The 19,423-nt window shown below is 44.3% G+C and overlaps 1 protein-coding gene across 3 annotated transcripts in view; it reads left to right on the top strand.

Moving 5' to 3' along the window:
* The window catches only part of ATAD2B (ATPase family AAA domain containing 2B), a 945,800-nt gene that overhangs the window by 521,606 nt on the left and 404,771 nt on the right, over positions 1-19,423 (top strand). For all 3 annotated transcript variants that reach the window (XM_086926259.1, XM_086926261.1, XM_086926260.1), the window contains exon 19: positions 5,091-5,276. In XM_086926259.1, coding sequence (XP_086782385.1) covers positions 5,091-5,276 — 186 coding nt within the window. The remainder of the gene's footprint in view (positions 1-5,090; positions 5,277-19,423) is intronic.

The raw sequence follows: 19,423 nt of genomic DNA, 5'->3' as shown, positions 1-19,423 counted from the left end.
CCGAGGCGATAAAGCTGGTAAACTAATTGCCTTGTTGGATAAAAAGGAACAGGCAAGTAGACTCGTGCCGGAGCTTAGAGGTGCAGACTTGTCCACTGTTACTGACCCACAAGATACAGCTGATCACTTCCGCACAGTATACAACTCAGTGGCACCGTACCCTGAGGAGGAATTCTCCAACCTCATCAAAGATATCTCTCTTCCAAAACTCTCGGACACTGACCACACATTTATGGATAGTGTCCTTACCGGTGACAAAATACCTACTGCAATAAGAGCTTTGCACTTTGGAAAAGCCCTGGGCCCGAACGGTATCCCTATCGAACTTTACAAGCTCCATCCAGATAAATTGGCCCCTTACCTAAAGTTCATGTTCGAAGATAGCCTTAAGAAGGGATCACTCCCATATGACCAGAGAATTGCAACTATTGTTACAATCCACAAGGAAGGGAAGCCCAAAACTGACTGTGCCTACTATCGTCCCATATCCTTATTAAATGCGGAACCCAAAATCTTAGCTAAACTGCTCGCCAACAGGCTGATTAAGGTTATAGGGGACCTAGTACACCCGGACCAATCAGGATTCATGCCCAGAAGGAACACTGCTTTAAATTTGCGTAGATTACACAGGGTCCTGGGTAGGGTGCAGACGATACGCGAAGATGCTATTAGTCTCGCTAGATGCCACCAGGGCCTTTGACACACTGGAATGGCCCTATCTCTTTTCTGTACTTACTAAATTGGGATTTGGCCCTACTTTCTGCCGCTGAGTGTGACTATTGTATACTGTGCCGATGGCTCAAACAGTAGTGAACAACAAGAAATCAGAACCCTTCGCAAGTAGCCGGGGAACCCGCCAGGGGTGTACTCTCCCTCCTTTATTGTTTGCCTTGGTTCTCGAACCTCTTGCAGCATGGATCCGTAACGATGTAATGATCCGTGGTATGCAATGGTCGGCGGGGTGGGAGGATCGTATCTCACTCTATGCAGACGATATTCTTCTGTATCTCACGTCTCCCATTAGGTCCCTGATTGCAGTCTTTGATATCCTTGACACCTTTGGTAGATACTCTGGATTTCATTTTAACTGGCAGAAATCGCTTGTATATGTCCTCTGAGGAAACCCCCCTCCTTTACCCCGAACCTGCCCTATACCAATAATCTCAGAAGGCTTCAAATACTTGGGCATCTTCATCTCTCTTGACCCCGCTGTCAAATATGCCCGAAACCTGGGTCCCCCCTGAAGAAACTAAGTTGTGATATAGCAAACTGGAAATCACTCCCACTTTTGCTATTGGGCAAAGCAGCATTATTCAAAATGATGTCTCTGCCCCGTTTCTTATATGCCCTGCAGAACTCAGCTGATCCTGTTCCAAACTCGTACTTTCGGGAAATCGAAGGGCTTCAGCAAGACCTTCTCTGTGTGGGGAGGCTGCGTATTGCCTTAAAGAAGCTCGCACTCAGCTGGTACGACGGTGGTATCAGTTTGCCCGACATTAAAAAATACTGCTGGGCAGCGCACCTCACGGCCATAAATCACTGCACTTATGGTCGCCCTGACAACCCGGGGTTCCTTCTGTATCGCTGGATTCTCCCTAATGGGACTTATTCCTGTGTGATATATTCTAAAGCAGGCATATATCCACTTACTGGCCCCACCAACCACACAGTCAAAATCTGGCACTCTACGACTAAGTCTCTGGGCTTGTACAAGAAGTTTACTCTTGCCACACCCCTATGGGACTCACAGGAACTTGGATATTTAGGAAATACCAAAGGGTTTGACAAATAGGACCTAATTGGTTTTTCCCATGTTAAGGATCTTTGGTGCACCGAGGGAGTGAAATCCTTCAAAACCCTCCAGACCCAATATGCACTGGCGGATTTGGAGTTTTTTAGGTACTTACAAATCTGGCATGCTCTGCAAACAGCATTGTCCAGTTTCACAACTCCGCTGGATGCCTCACCATTCGAGGACAGACTACTTGACGGTCACCTGCCTGAAAAGGCCATTTCCCTAACATATTGAAAGCTAATCAGCAATATGGAGGACCCCCTGCGGACACTACGGGACAAATGGACCGAGGACGGAATAGAACTGGATGACGAAAATTGGCAGACAGCGATCTCCTCCCCTAAAACTGTCTTTCCTGGCGCGACTCAGATTGGTGCAGCTCAAAATTCTTCCCAGAATCTACATAACTGGTCCCCAGCTGATGCGTGTGGGTGGGCTGATAGACGGCTCTTGCAGGCAGGAATGCACACAATTAGGCACATTCATTCACATACTATGGCACTGTGAGTCGATCCAGGAGTATTGGTGTAATATACATGTAATCATGAGCGACACACTGGAGGTAGAAATCAAGCCAGAGGCCCCCAGATGCCTTCTTAACATCTGGGAACTTACTGATCTTAACACTTATTCCATGCAATGGGTCACACTAGGCTGCATGCTTGCCCAGAGACATATTGCACAACTCTGGGGAGCCTCGCGTACACCCACGGTTGCAGATTGGGAGAAAGACCTTGACTGGTGTATGTTACGAGAGAAGACCGTTTATGTGGCCCGAGGTTGCCCCCGAAAATGGTTTAAGATCTGGGTCCCCTGGAATACATACGTGGCGATATTTGTACCCTTCCCGAGATGCTGATGGTGAAGATCTCCCCTCCCTGTGACATCCGACTAATCATGTTGTTTTATATGTATACATATTTGACTTCGCTGTAACTCCCTCTACTGATCATTGGGAAATTGTAGCTTTATGTCGAGATTCTTCAATAAAAAGAATTATAAAAAATGTGTTAAATCCCGGACCTCGCTGAGGTAGATCACCCGGCTGGTCGGCCTTCTCTCCTCTTCTATTCTAGCAATTTTCCCAGGTCCCCTGCATTTTGGCGCTTTACAGCGCCTCAAAGCTCATCTTCAGAAAGGGTTCCTTATTGCATTCGGCAAGCCTTTTAAGGTGGTTTTGTCGCCCTCTATTATTCACTAGGTGCAGTGGATGATGCGAGAAGCCGTTATTCACACATCTGTTTGGGGCAAATTTGATGAAAGAATACATGCTCTCAAAGGCTTTTTCTATAGGAGCCCGTCTGGAGAACATTATGAACGCAGCAGACTAGTCCTCAGATTCTACCTTAAGCGGTTTTAAATTAAACCAGTGGTAGAAGTGGCTCAAGTTATGATCCATACGCTTTGAACTAGCATGAACCTCGCCTCCAGTTCTGACATAGAATATAACATTTCCTAGCTGTCGTAATGGAAGCTTTCACTTCTATTAATAATGCAGAGGCGCTTGGCTGATCCCTCCTGAATTTTTAAGAAAGTATTTTAGTTTAACTTTATTACAAGTCCGTGATCCTGTTATTCAGATGTAAGTTGATTTGTTGCTCATGCTGTTGAATATTGTGTTATAGTGTGATTTTGTCTCTTCATGTCATTATTTGTTGATTACAGAAATTTGGAATTGTGGTACAGTGCTGATAATCTTGGACTTCCTTTCCTTCTAGCAGTTGATGGGACCAAGACTGATTTCTGAAGTTGCGGTGCTCCCCTGTTTTGCGTGAAGAAAGAGGGAGAATTCAAAGAGGCATAGGACTTTATATGCAGTCCTGTGTATTGATTGGAGGAAATTGTTAACAGTGCCCAGGGTGTTCTGATGGCTGCTATTTAATGAAATGATTAATAAAACGAAGAGAGAAAAGCATTATCCTTGCCTCCACATCCTTAATAGAATTGAAACTTTCGGTTACCACAGCTAGGAAAATTTACATTCTTGCCACAAAACTACAACAAACAGTAGCTCGGAAAAAAATAATTTTCAATAAACTTCAACGAGGCTATGTAACATCATCTTCTCCTACAGAAGCTTTCACCACTGCAATTTTAAAAGGAGTTTAAAATCCACATTTTGATGGGAGGTTGACGCCTCTAAAATTGACCCTTCCCTCATCCTAATTTCTAGACTAGCCTACTCTGAGCCCCGTTGCCTCAGTGACGTAGATACTGCCCCTATATTCTAGCCTTCAGCCCAATCTCTGAATCGTTGCCACAGGTCTCAACCCTTAGCCGCCCTCCTTGTTTGCACAGGTGTTCGCTGCAGTTGTTGCTAGATTTGACTCTTAAAGTATCTGTTATGGCTCTGCTTCACTCTGTTGTGTACACCCGCGCACTCGGGGTTAGTACTTTTAATGTCGGAGTTTGTAAGGGGGCTGACTCAGTATCTGTACTGACATCATGCAGATTTGCCGTTATTACATACAATTTTCACACGTTTGTTCTGATACCAGGGTGGCTGTTTTCAAATATTTGCAAGGCTAAACACTTCTTAATTCCAGTCTTCCTGTGTTGGTTGAGGCATTTTGACTCGTATTGTCCGTGGTTGTCAAATGTTGCTGTTAGTGAAGTGAACATAACGCCTGCTAAACAAAACACTTTAAATCGACTTCGACTACATACTTTATTTGTTGGACAAAGCTACGCCAACTTTGAAGAAATAGCATCAAAGAAATAAAAGTAAACGGGTTAAATAACATAACTTGGCTGTTTCAGAGCATTTTGAGCTTTCTAGCGCTTACTGATTGCCACAATATACTTACGTTTTACTGTTCTGAAGAGTTTTGGTGTTACGGATGAAATAGCATACACTTGCTGTGTTATTTGTTCCACTAGCACCCCTTCAAAAGGCATAGAGTTAATCAAGATGCTGTTCACTACTCTAGATAATAGGCATGTCATAAATGCTGAATAGAGTCAGTGCAATTTCTTCCTTTCTAATGCAGTGCATCGGTAACGGTTAGGGGGTCTCCCTTACCTTAATATTTTTCTAGTTCTTGAATATTTAACTGTTGCGCTTAATGACTTGCTGTGATTTCCCAAAAATCACAAAGTGTAATTCAACATAATATTGGCTCTATGAGGTGTGCATGCTTGCAGTATTCGTCAGTTTCTTAATGATTGAATTTGAGCAGCTATGTTTATAGAGCATAGGGGCATTCTAATTGCCAATACCAGAGCTGTTATAAATATGCTGATCTTAGCAAGGTAAATTATTAATGCAATTTTCAATTCTGCATTTTTTAACTAGATTTTCCGTGAAGCACGAAGAGCGGTTCCTAGTATTGTATATATGCCTCATATTGGAGATTGGTGGGAGGCTATTGGTGAAACTGTGAGAGCTACATTTCTGACATTGCTGCAAGACATACCATCTTTTTCACCAATCTTTTTACTGTCTACCTCTGAAACAGCATACAACGAGCTACCTGCAGAGGTAAGTCCTTAAATGTATAGCCTGTGGGTCACAAACAATATTTATATGTATATCTAAACTACATTGCTTAAAAAAGTAGACTCCTTCTCTTGGAACAATAGCACAGCACCTTTGAAAACAAGCTTCTCCAAGAAAGGCGATCCTAGAATTTATTTTAAGAGATAGTCTTTTATTAAAATATATCCTCATTTGATGTCTTCTTGATACTTTTTTTCCTGACCCTGCTGATCATCACTATTTTTTAAAATATGTACGAAATATGAACTTTTCAACAGATTTTCCTCACCAAGAGGAGTAAAAATCAATTCAAGCTCAAGTACCATCAGTCATGCAGATGATCCACGTTTTTAATGTTATGCCATACAGGCTATTTGGGGTGGCAGAATCTGTCATGACAATCCGAATTGCTCGAGTGTTTGAATGGTAGTCAATGGACCAACTTTGTGGTGAGAAAGATAATTACAACACTTTTAAACAGCACCGTGGGCCAAAAAGCTGCATTGGTAAAACGCAATGTCAAATGTAGTATTCTTTTGGCAAGGAATCTATATGTGAGGCTGCACCTCTGTGAGGTGTTCTTGTGGGGTTCGAGTCCTCTGCAACCCCGATACTGCAATTACAAAATAGTAACGGGGACATGATATGCACCCAGGGTGCCATTATGAACACACTGGCCCAACACTTAGCTACTGTTTACCAAAATAAACGCGCTCCGCCCGCAGAAATTATTCAGGCCTTTCTGGGGCAGACAAAGCTACCTCATGTAGACCCTGAAATAGCTTAATCGCTTGCAGGCACCATTACTAAGAAGAACTACTAGCAGCCATCCGACGCCTCAAAATAGCCAAGTGCTCTGGAAGCAACGGACTCCCAGCTGAGTTCTATCAACAATTCGCACCACTGCTAGCAGATAAACTACTAGAAGTATATAATGAGACCCTCAAGATTAGTCAAAGTTGGTAACCATGATCTTGAAACCTGACAAAAACCCTCTACTGTTAACCTCATATGGGCCGACCTCACTCCTAAATCTTGATGTTAAGCTTCTCAGCGGGATGCTAGCGGGCAGGTTATTGCCTCATATGCCCCACCTAATAAACCTGTGTATTCCACGGAGGAAAACCACACATCTGCGATGGCTGGCACATGTCTAGCGCACCCCCATCCGTAACAAGCATTTGCAATGCAATAGGTCTCACATTTGCAAGAGTTTGAGCTATTGGCATTGTAAATAACAATGCCTTTTATTTCTGTGTTTTGAAAAACTTTCAAGCGGTGCTTCAAAACGCACCTTGGACTTATAGTCCTAGCTTACTAGAAGCAAGGCTTGCAGTGAAAGAGGCACAGTTACTGACGGTTTCGCTTCTCGTAAGCAGTGACTACAAGTGCAAAGTGCGTGTTTACGTACCTCTTGCAGGTTTTCAAAACATATTAATAAAAGGCATTGTCATTTACAATGCCAATAGCTCAAACTTTCCTTTTACAGACAATATGCAGTGGTCTTACGCACATTAGCCCCCCATCTCATGCATGATCGAAGGAAAGTAGAGTTTTGGTGTGATCAGGAAAGGGGCATAGCTCACCTCGCCCTTAGTATCAACCCCCTGAAAGAGGATCTAATTGCGCGCATTCCTGCGGGAGACCCAGGGCTTTAAGTGGGATGAAAAAACTAGGGTGTCTCATATGAGCGTGACCGATGTAATTAAGAGTGTGGCGTAAAACACTTTAGCTAAACCTCTGTACTTAGCGTAGTGTGCCACATTTTGCTGCATCTGTCCATACAGCCAGATATGATACACTCCATTGATCATAACCTTTTCACAATTCCATTGATCCTAGCCATAGCCAACGCATTTTGTCTCCTTGAGAGACTACTTCAGGGCTTCAAAGTATGGCACAAAATGTGTTCCTCTAATATTCACGGTATTTCTAGTGCAAAAAGCGTTAAGATACTCGTAAAATCCAAAAGCTCTGAATTCATGATCCAGAACACATTCTGATATGTTGCAGGTAGGGAACCGTGCAAGATCTTGTCAGAGGACGAGAATCTCTCCCTGAGGCCGTGCTCTAAAACTGGCCTCTCAATCTGCCAACCATAAATCTTGCTACTTCTGGGACAGGGTTATTAAAATTATATATATATATATATATATATATATATAAAATACGAGCATTCTGACCTCGTGTCGGGTAACAGCTCCGTGGTTCAAGGAGCACGGCCTCAGGGAGAGACTCTCGTCCTCTGACAAAATCTTGCACGGTTCCTTATCTGCAACATATCAGAATGTGTTCTGGATCACGAATACAGAGCTTTTGGATTTTACGATTCTCTTAACGCTTTTTGGACTAGAAATACCACGAATATTAGAAGGACACATTTTGTGCCATACGTTGAAGCCCGGAAGAAGTCTCTCAAGGGAACCAAACCCGTTGGCTATGGCTAGGATCAATGGAATTGTGAAAAGGCTATGATCAATGGAATGTTGAAAAAAGAATTTACCTATGAAAAATAAAGTGAACACTGCATCAAGAAAAAAACACTTCGGATTTGGACATTTTTTCTTTGTGCTACTCATTCATGGACTGTGATATGAAGTATTAATGACACTGTACAGAGTGCTGAAACCTTCTTGTATTGAAATTTGTTGTGGGAGTCGTTCCTACTTTGTGGGGAGTATAGGGGGGGAGTACTCCCTGGTTTTGTGCACCTGTTGATACTCTAGGACACTATTTCACGTGTTGGGTGCAGATTTCAAAAGCCTCTGCCCTCAGTCTTTGTGTGATTTTAGATATATGATACACCTACAAGAAGCCAGGACTCTTGGCTTTGTCAATGGTTGTAAGTTGCATAGCAGAAATATTCAACAGCTATGACTTTGTTGTATTTAATTTTGAAAATGCTTCAGCTACTGTGGGCGAGGTTGTGGTGTAAGGCTAAAGCTGCTGACTTTTGAGGTGAGAGCAGGTTTGAGCCTGACATGGGCTTCAACAGCCTGTGATTCAAAATACAAATGTTACTGTGTAATGTAATTAGCGCTTATGTAAAGCGAACCAATATCTTCGGCCGAGTTTGTGCTTTATAAAAGTGACAAAAACTCTCTTAAATTACATAAAAAGCAGTGATGGGTGGTACTACTGCAGATAAGTTTTCTTTTTTTTTCACCTTGAGTGTGATGGCAAAAATGGAGAGCTGAGTAGGGACCCCTTTCAGCCCCTACTTTTAAGAACTGCTGGTGCTGAGCCCTGGCTGGACCCGACCCACTTAAAGCCCTCGGGAGACCTGTCTGGAAACCGCATCCCACTTCTGCGAAAAGCACCTCAGGGCAGAGAGTGAACGGTTAATGTGTATCTCGAGACACGAGAAAATCTCAAACTTTAAGTAATGCAAGAGCTATTGCATAGCAAATGGATGGCAGCACTTGCCCTTTAGCTTTAAACATCTTAAGCTAAAGCGCGGGTGCCGTGATTTTTATTTATTCAGAGTTTTATATAGCGCGAACATGACCCTTGGGTATCAGAGCGCCTCACATTCACATGGGGTAGGTTCGATATACATATACATCTTATCTGGCATGAAGTAGGTTTTATACAAAGCAATATAACAAACATTTCACATGGTATGAAGTAGGTTCAGAAATTACATATGTCTGTATAATTCCTGTAAATGTCTGACTTAAAAGTTTCAATGGAGGTTCTTGGACTAGTCTACTGTACTGTACTTGGTGTATTGTGACTCCAGTACCAATAGTTTCGAGTTGTCTTATTCCGTGCATTCTTCATCCGTAGATCTGGATTAGTATTGTATCGACACAGGTTATCCTTAGCATAGCATGTGACTTTCTCTTCCCTTCCATTTGTTGATCTATTTTGGAACATCTATGTTCCAGTGGTGGTGATGCCCTGTCCTGCCTATTTGAGGAACTTACTCATTAGGAAGATCTTAGCTTCCCTCTTGAATGTTGCAGTGTTAGGAATTTTCCTAATATTTGAGGGGAATGAGTTCCAAATTCTGGGGGCGGCTCCGGAGAAAGCTCTGTTATAAGTTTTCTTCTTCTGGAACATGGGTGGTCTCAGCAGCAGCTCCTTGGATCTCCTGGCTGGTCTGCCTCCTCCAGATAGCTCCATCTTCTGGACCAGGTATCTTGGTGTTTTATAGTGGAGTGCTTTGTGGGTGATGCATGCCATCTTCAGTTGGATTCTGGCTTCGTACTGTAGCCAGTTTAACGATTTCAGGTGTGGAGAGAAATGATCGAATTTCCTCCCTCCGGTGATGTCTTGCAGCTGCATTGATTCATGCTTTTAGTGGAGCTGTGGACATTTTTGGTAGACCTGCTAAGGTTGTGCATCCATAATCAATCCTTGAGACAACTAATGATTATACTGCCAGTTTGAGGTCTTCCGTAGAAATGAATGGTTTCACTCTCCTAATGTAATTCAGGTGAAAACTGACACTTTTTGTCATGGATTTGATGTGAGCTTTCATGTCTAGTTTCTTATCTAGCGTGATTCCTAGCGGTTTTGCTGAATCCACTAGCATAGGGGTGCAGTTTAGTGCAGTGATCAGTTCGGTCCATTCCTTCACTTCTGTGTGGTTCTTTAGTGATGAAATTAATAGGAATTCTGTTTTTTGTGCATTTAGTTTCAGATGATTGGTAGTTAACCAGCAAAGTGACAGTTTTAGGGCCTCATTCATTACCTTGAGGTCTTCCAGGGATACGATCTTCATGTAAATCTGCGTCTCGTCTGCGTAGATGTGATAGAATATCTTATGCTTCAAAAGTATTTCTGTAGAGCCATCCAAGACCAAGGGCAGCTCTTCTCATAATATGCTGCACCATAGATACATAACATAGCCTTCTTTTGCAAAAATTGGAAAGATCTTTGAAGTAGAGTGACACTTATTGAGTCAATACTTTGGATCCCTAAAGACTAGCCATGCAGTGGTACTTAAAAATATACCTTCAAGAATATGTTGTCTGGTTTAATAATACTTACACTTTCTGCTTCGGTTTTTACTACGATTCAACTCCCGTTTGCAATTATTTTGTTTAATTTATTCTGCACCAGGACTTTAAATGGTATGAAAAAATGGAGGACTTCTCAATGAGGCGTGGCCAATGTAATTAAGGGCGTGGCTTAAGAACATGTAAGCTAAAAATCTGTGTTTACCACAGTGTGCCCGCCAACTGGTACTTTGCTGCTTCTGACTTTGCATCCAAATAAATACTACAAGTAACATCACACATACAACAAACTAGGACTTTTGGCTTTTTCAATGATTGTTAGTTGCATAAGATGAATAAGCAACAACTCTGGCTTTGTTGTATATAATATTAAAAATGAACCAATTCTAGAATGATGAAACTATAAAAGAACTATAACGCGTCTTTTTGGAGTTGCAGCACAGGGCCCGTAAAGACCTGTGTCCGCACCTACTTTTTAGAACTGCTGGTGCTAAGCACTGGCAAGACCCGGCGCACTTAATGCCCTGTTCTGCACTAAACATGGCTTGAAAAAAAGCCTTTTAAAATGTAATTATGGATTTCTTGTGTGCACCCCTGTGGCGAAAGGCTGCTATAACTTACTACAACCATAAATTAATATGTCCGACATTCTGTCACTGGTATGTGCTCGATAAGCAATATCTCCATGTATGCTGAGTCGGGATATGTGCGTCAAAATGTGTCTATTCCTTCCTTCTGTTCAGAATGGTCAAGTTGGTTCAGACTTGTGCTCGGCAAAAAGACGAGACGGATCTACCAACTCGTGTTTATATGATGTTCCCAAAAGCTGTCACTCAATGCAAGGCCCAGCCCTCTCATTCACTGCGACTCAGCAGTATCACTGCTGTTTTGTTCCCTGTCCTCTTAGCGCAAGCGGTTGTGTGGTAAGAGATGACGGGCCTAGCTTTCACACTATGTCCGCTGATGCTATGACCAGCCCCAAGGTAAAAGCCAGGCATCCCGCCGCGGGGGGCCGTTGTGGAGATTAAGCAAGCTTAATGCCCAGAGTTGCAGAGTGTGAACCCATGATTAGGTCAGGCACCGAAGCGAGAATTATCGAGTCCATGGACATTTGAGCTCAAGACCCTGCCGCGTCGGGAATTGAACCCTGGTCCGGGTCTGACCTCTGCTTCAGGGTCTGCCTGCTCTAACCAGTGAGCCACACTTCTCCACAGAACTTCTTGACATACCTGAACACAACTGACACTCGGAAATAAAGACAAACATAAGGCCAAGCACACTGAAAGGCATTCAACCAAACCGATACAAACCCAGCACATACAAAAATAACCATGTGTGATTTATTTAGTGGGTACTACCTCAATGGGGCAATTTCACACTGTTGTAAATACCTGCTCTATTTATTTTATTTATTTATTTATTTATTTTCTTATATAGCGCAGGAATCGACCCCCTAGAGGGTATCTCCGCGCTTATGCCAAAGCTATGTTACCCAATCTTGCGCAGGAAGGTGTGCTGTGATTACATGGATGTGAAAAGATGGGTTTTGAGGGAGTTCTTAAAACTCTGGAAGTTGGTACGCTTTCTCAAAATTAAGGGGAGCGAGTTCGAAAGCATGGGACCCTTGTAGGACAGAGCTCGACCTCCCTGTCTTACTTTCCTTAAACGTGGTACCTGGAGGAGCATTTGGTTGCTGGAGCGTAGAACACGTTCAGGCCTATAGTGGATAAATATTTCTGTCAGGTATTTTGGTCCTGAGCCAGAGAAACATTTAAAAATAGTGCAGCAAATCTGAAACTTGATACGTTGTCGTACTGGTAGCCAGTGGAGTGTATCGAGGAGGGGACGGGAGGCGGATCTGGCCGGGGCATTAAGGACCTGTCTTGCTGCGGTTTTCTGGACCACTTGTAATCTACTGAGTTGTTCCTCATTGGCAGAGATGTAAAGGCCATTACAGTAGTCTAACCTACTTATTACAAGGGTCTGAACTGGGATCTTTCTATATTGATCAGGCAGGAATGGAAAGATTAGTCTTAAGAGTCCGATAGTGTGGAAACAAGACCCGGTCACCTGATTAACATGTTCTCTTAGTAGCAAGGCCTGGTCTAGACGTACTCCAAGATTCTTTGCTATCTGCTTAGGACTGGGAGCAGGTCCCAGGTCTAAAGGCCACCAATCTGGTGACCACAGGAGAGGTGCCTCCCCGAACAACATGACCTCAGTTTTACCTACGTTACATTGAAGGCAATTAGAGGCCATACAGTCTGCCACTGCTCTCATGCCCTCCGCAAAAGATTTCCTGACTGAGGGTGTCCAGATGATGCTGCCAAACGGCATAATCATGAATGCTTTTATATAGATGGCTATACAGCTTTGACAACATTTGCCTGTATCATTTTTACCGGGAGTATACCCAATAACCTGCCTTCTCGCCACTCACCCTGATATTTTTAATTGATATTTTATGTTCCCAAACTATTCCTCGGCTGCTTTACACCGCCCGTGACACAGCCGTGAAGCAGTTTATTACAGGTTAGTAGCTCAGCGCTACTTGCTATAAACAAAAATGCCATCTCTGACAACAGGTGTAAGCGCTTCGAAGCTGTGGCCACGACTTTTGGCTGGGGCTGACTCTTTCAGGGTACCCTGAAAAGAGGAAGTCCCTGTGCTGGATAAAACACGTGTGTGTATCTATTAGGGGAGATGTTTCTCTGGAGCACATCAAAGTCTTCTTGGCATTAATGTTTGACTGGCATGGGTACACAGTGTTAGAAACCCCTTAGCACACTTGTGGTTGTGCCTCTCCCAGATTGGCAGATTAGGAACATGCCTAAGCCCCATGCCCCACATGACTGTGTTCCCTACAACTTCAGATGGCAATTTTGAATAGACATAGGGCTGCAGTACGTACCAGCGGACAGAGAACAAAGATGAATGGGCTGTCTTACAGCATGTACAGAAGTCTGGCATAACATCTGTAAATCGTGCGTTCACCCGTTGTGGTCGAGTAGCACTTTATAACACAAATAGCTGTTGACCTCAGAAGGGTATAGGCTGAGCGGCCCGTGGGGATTCAAACATTTTACCATTGGGACTAACACTTCTGAAACCGAGTTCACTGAGCCATTGTGCACACGTACCTACTGACAGCAGGTGAGATTCACCAGTGTCCCACAGCCTGCTGATAAACACAGACTTTGCTTGTTCACCAGCTCTATGTTTGCCCTCTTGGTATGACCAGTGGCCTAAAGAACTTCAAGAGACAGGGGCCCTGGATACCTAAAGCAAAAACTCCAGAAATATCGCCAGACCAGGGCCTTGCGATCAAATAACCAGGAATGGCTCCGGATTCCTCACTTTGAGAAAACCAAGATTGGTGGGCGCGCCTTCTCGGTGAGAACAGCTTCCCTCTGGAATTCCTTGCCTGACTAGCTTCGTAAGGCTGAGTCTGAACTTAAGTTCGTAAGGCTCTGAAAACCTGGCTGTTCGATCTTCCTTAGCTTGTCCCCTCACCCCTTTTCCCCTATCTGTTGATCCGCTGCTTGTAGCGCCGGGACACCACAGTTGTTGGTAGCCGTTCTCTGTGTAAATGGAATGGAAAGGAGTTGTCCCTGCCTATTTAAGTGCTGCCACCTGTTTACCTTTCCAAGGTGCCAGTCCAAGGTTCCCTTATCACAGACATTTGCTGTGATGGTCACCATGAATTTACACTGCCTTGTGGTGCCTGCATGCATTACATATTCAGCAACGGACCATCACTTGCCCTTTTTTAGCGTTCATGACATACCGTCATACATGGTGGTGTTTATATATGTTATAGATATAGCGTTTTGAAAAGGCAGATACGAAATATGTTGGTACTATACAATGTAGCTATGAAAGAGAGGGTGTGAGGAATAAACGGAGAGCTAAATAGACTGGGAAGGAACCGAGATGCTGAGAGAAAATAACGAGATGCAGAGAGAGAGTCTGTGTCAATGTGTAATAGAGGGATGGCGAGAAAAAGACTAAAGACGAGAAAGGTAAAAGGAGAGCGAGACGGGAGAGGACAGAATAGGTATTGGAAGAGGGAGATGTCAACGGGCAAAATGCCGCTCGTAAATAGAGAGGGGGATACATGTGGGATATGCAGGACTGTTCTTTGTCACAAACACATACTGACACAGTGCACAATGCGTGGTTGCTGGTGGAACACAACAGCTGTATCGCGACATCCTGGGGTTATGGATGGACATTAGAAGATGACTAAGAACATTATAAGGGCTTGGCTGGTTGAAGTGCACACTGTGAGGCAGGAGAGGACTGGTACCAGTCCAACAGGATGTGAACAAACGTGGCTCACACAAACAACGCTTGCTCTAAAGGCGCCAAGTTAGTTTCCGCTGCTCGAGGGTGCTGCTAGCCAGATTGGACAACCCCAGTAATATGACACCAGGGTAAGTGCATGTGTGAGCCGAGGCTTCGCTAGTGCAGCTCGCACCTTTTAATAATGCATTATCCTTTCGAGAAAGCAGGTTTGGGCTCAGGGTTATTTTCATTGCAAAACGTGAATACTTTCCGCATAACTATAAACACACGCAAGATTGTCGAAGAGAAGTTGCAAATGAGAAGGCAAGGACAACATGCGGGTGGGCGGGGTAGAGATTGCACGGACTATGGGAGAGAGGGCGGGGTAAAAAAGGCATGGACAACGAGAGGGAGAACGGGGTTGTGGTAAAGAAGGCATGGACAAATGGAAAGCAAAAGCAAACAAGTACCATGTGAGGGAGCAGAGAAACCAAACCAGAGGAGCAGGAAGGGACGTTGAACCTGGGCATGGTAACAGCAGCAACAAAACACAGAACACGCTTGCAAAAAAACAGAAGCAGGCTACATACCGGTATCCATTCGCAGCTCCTCCTCATTCACAGAAAGCTCTCTTAGTCCTACCCAGTATCGGAGAGCAGCTTTGAGAACGTGATTCAGCCCGTGCCAGCTTTTTCAAAACAAGGAATACCTCAAAGCATGACACAACCAAAATGTCTGCACAGCCTACCATTTCTGAGCACAATCTGTTGATGCATGTGGCTCAGACGAGGTGCAGGTGTTGCCTGTTGCTTCCACCATGCTGCATGCAACCCTCTGAATGGGATGGGACGGAGCACATGGAGGAGTGGAAGGGGCAGCAGTGACCCATGGCTTTTCACAACCAAGACTCCAATAAGCCCAATCTCCCCTAAAAGGAAACCCAAAGTGAATCTAATATCCTACCAAAAAAGCCCACTGCCATCAAAGTGCAAAGAGGCTAAATAACTCCAATCATCAGAGAGGGAGGAACAGAGAAGAAGGCTGTACTGACACAATTGTGGCATTAAGAGCAGATAGGAGGGAGGAATTATATATTTACATGTAAGCAGCTTTGCCTCCAAAGCTGAACAGAGGCAAGCAGTAGCAGACCAGGAAACTAAGAAAAAATAGAATAGTCCTCCAAAGAACACATAAAGAGCCACAGCAGAATGAGACTGTACTTAGTCCCTGCTACATGGGAGGAACAGAAGGAAAAAAGGAGGCACAAAGAGGTAGGGCTGACCACTAGCAAGCAAGGATTTTTTAAAGGACACAAACAAATCAAAAGCAAGGGGATGGCTTTAAGCCAACATGAGAAATTACAACAGGTCTCAAATGCTCAACATAAAAAGGAAGAATGTGCGTTGGCAATTCTTGATATTGAACAAACATTCGATTCAGTGAAGTGGAAGTATGTCTGGGCAGTTCTCCGAAGAATGGGTATGAGGCCAAGATTTATTCAATGGTTACAACTGCTATATAAAAACCCAATAGCCCCGGTCCGGGAGACTGTATCGGAACAATTCCTATTGACAGAAGGTATCCGACAGGGTTGCCCCTTGTTGCCATTTTTTTTTGTGGCAGCTATGAACCACCGTGCAGCAACACTGAGGGAAAGAACGAGTGGGTGAGGAATCTCCTTGGGAGATAGTAACCATGTTGTATCCCTATATTCCGGTGATAGGTTAGTGTATTTTCTGGCACCTGACTCAAGCATCCAGTCCTCCTTACTGTGCTGGAGAAATTTGGGGTACTCTCCGGACTTTGTATTAACCCTGGGTAATCAAAACTAATCCCTGCAGGTAACTGGCAGAGAAATCATTGGATGATCTACCGGAGGTGGGCCTGCCATGGGGAACTGAGGGAATAAATTACCTAGGAATCCGCCTGATGTGTTTGGGCCCTTCTTATCTGGAAAATAATATATGGAGGGTAGTAGAAGGTATCTGCACCTCCATAAGGTTCTGCAAAACTTTACCTCCGCCCCTTATGGGTAGGATGGGGGGATGGGGGAGAGTTAGAGGTGCCTCACTTGGCACTGTACTACATGGTCTCACAATTGCAACATGCGGTCCACTGGCAGGAAAAAATGAAAACTTGGAAAAAAGACTATTGTCTCGCACTTATGCTAGTTCCTCCTTCCCAGAACTTCTTATGATCGGAGCCGAGGTCCCCAGAGAGTACCCATATATAATAAGACATGTGAAAAAGGTGTGGGAGGACGAGGTCAGGAGGGTGGTTCAGCACGCACCTTATGCCCTGGACATGCCGTTATGGGTCATAAAACCCTTAAAAAGAATAGCAGATTGTATGCAAGTCCAAAAATGGAGGTATGGAGGATGCCTTACAATGGGTGATCTTTATATATATTACATTGGTACCAACAGCATTGTTATCCATATCGGGAAGACAACTACTAATTTCACATATGCATAGAGCGCTTCGTGAAGATTTCCCCGACAGGGTCCTTCCGCAACAGACAAGATGGGAGGCGGTACTAGACAAACCCATATGAAACCGGGAATAGACAGAAATATGAAGGGTGAGCTCCAACAAACAATTAAAATTTATACAATGTAGTGCGCCAAGTATATTTAAGCCTGCAGACATTAAGTAACATATACCCGGGACGCTCAGGCACATGTCCTAGATGTGGTGAATCAGAAGCTCACTTTACACATATGATGTAGGCATCCTGAATATTAACACAATACTGGGAGGGTGTACTTAAAAGGCTACATATAGCCACTGTATGGACTATTCCGAAGAAAATCCGAGTCATGCTGTTGGGCCTATTACCCACTCCTTGGGTTAGTATTAGCAAAAAGAAGAGTGGCAATCGATTGGATGAGTCCCATCCTGTATCTCATAGATGGATTATTGAGAGATATGGGCGAATGGGCAACAGCAAATTAATCCGGATGAAACTGGATACAAAGGATGACAAACTCGAAGATGATGTACAAGCATTGGTAGCTATGATAGCGGATTTAAGAGATCCACAACCCTCAGATACAGGGAAAGATGAAAGCAGTGAAGAAAACGAGGGGTAAGGTCTGACGGGAGGAGATGAATCGGAACGAAGTTAGAGGGCAATATACTCAAGCTGGTGTTTACTCGCCCCATGACAAGGGGGTAAGGAAGCTACAACTGTTATGATTGGCATGATTTGCACTCCACACCTCCCCAGTTCAGACAAAAAAAAGATGGATTTAGGCCCAGATCTCTGTACTGGGGTGAATGTATGACATTGTTCTTCATTCTGTCCATCAACTGTGGTTTTTGCATTTGTCACCCCGAGTGGGATGGGTATGCTCAGACGTGAGTCCCATGCTCTCCACACCACTGGATTCAAGCAAGCCGGGCTGATGACGGGTGAAATGCCAGAAACCGGTCCTCGGAAGCTTGTTTCCGGTCCAGGGAAGGCATGGCTTGGCAGTTCGGGCTGGACTGTTCCCATGAGGCACAGGGTCAGACTGATTTGCATATGGCCATGTCTGAACTGGGGTGGTGTGGAGTGCAAAAAAAACGATGGATTTAGGCCCAGATCTCTTTACTGGGGTGAATGTATGACTTTGTTCTGCATTCTGTCCATCAACTGTGGTTTTTGCAGGGCTATTAAGTTCTTCATTACACTAAGACATTTTTCTTGACTCCATTCCATGAGCTTTTCAGGTGATATTCAAGCTAACCTGATAGATATGCTTTTTGACTGTTCTGACTTTGTCAGAGGCGAGACAGATTCAGTCTTGCAACATTTTAATACCAGAATAGCAACTGCCAAATCTATGGATCCAAAATCTGGAGAACCGGTCTTGTGGGTCTGGCGGCGCAGGGCACGCCTTAAATCCCCTAGTTCAACTGCCTAGTCGAACAGAGAAACAAGACACTCTGTTGGGCGTAGAAAACCAGGTTTATTAGATGCAGCTAAGCACAGTTGTCCCAGATGTACGTACAGCGTATATTCTGAGAAGACTGCCACTTTAGTCCGTGGCGCACAATCTTTTATAGCACACATATTTACAACGTTTACTCCCAGTACATACAAAGCAAGCCAATAGGAAAATATGGAAAACAAGCTATCAAGTGTCCCAAATACGCCCCTCTTTCAGGCCCCGTGTGTCACCCCTCCCCACAAATTAATCAGTGCTAGTACCGACAATCCAATTTGCAGGTGGCAGGACGTATTTGTGTGCCTCAAAGGATAATTGTGTGTTCGAGGCATGTGGGCTGCTGAATTCATATCTGTGCATAGATCGCCGCCTAGGGTTGGGTCCGGATGATTTCACATTGTTGTCCTGGAAGAGTCTTCGAAGTATCACCAGGGGTGGGGAAATCATATCGCCCGACGCCCGAACCATGTTGATTTTTACCTCGGGCAAGAAGATGTAATGTTTATTTTGCCCAACGGACATGCAGACTATAAATCGCGTACATGATACAGGCTGTGGACACTCTGGGGCTCACAGCCAATCAGAAAGGCTGGCGGGGAGCTGCAGACGCTTTTTTGGCCTCTGATTGGCTAGCAGCCCATGACTGGGCTCTAGCCAGTGATTGGCTGGGGCACTGAAACTTCAGTCTCAATAAGCGGAAGTCGCAGCAATCGGGTGTCTTGCTTCCTCAAGATCAATGGGGTGGACGTGCAGAACCCTGCAGAAGCTGTCTCCATTTTAACAGAAGAGGATTGCACAAATATCTCGCTGATGGTGGTGTGACCTGGAACTGGGGTGAGGAGGCAGGGGGGCATTAATTTTGACAGGCTAATGCCAAGTGAGCTTGCGGCATCAGGGGCGTAGGAATACAGTTAACTTTATCCTTGTTGCTCGCGAAGGGAAGAGGCAATGCAAACATCCTGCT

The sequence above is a fragment of the Lissotriton vulgaris genome, chromosome 6, assembly GCF_964263255.1.
Source record: "Lissotriton vulgaris chromosome 6, aLisVul1.2, whole genome shotgun sequence".
Lineage (NCBI taxonomy): Eukaryota > Metazoa > Chordata > Amphibia > Caudata > Salamandridae > Lissotriton > Lissotriton vulgaris.
This window is presented reverse-complemented; position numbering and strand designations above follow the sequence as displayed.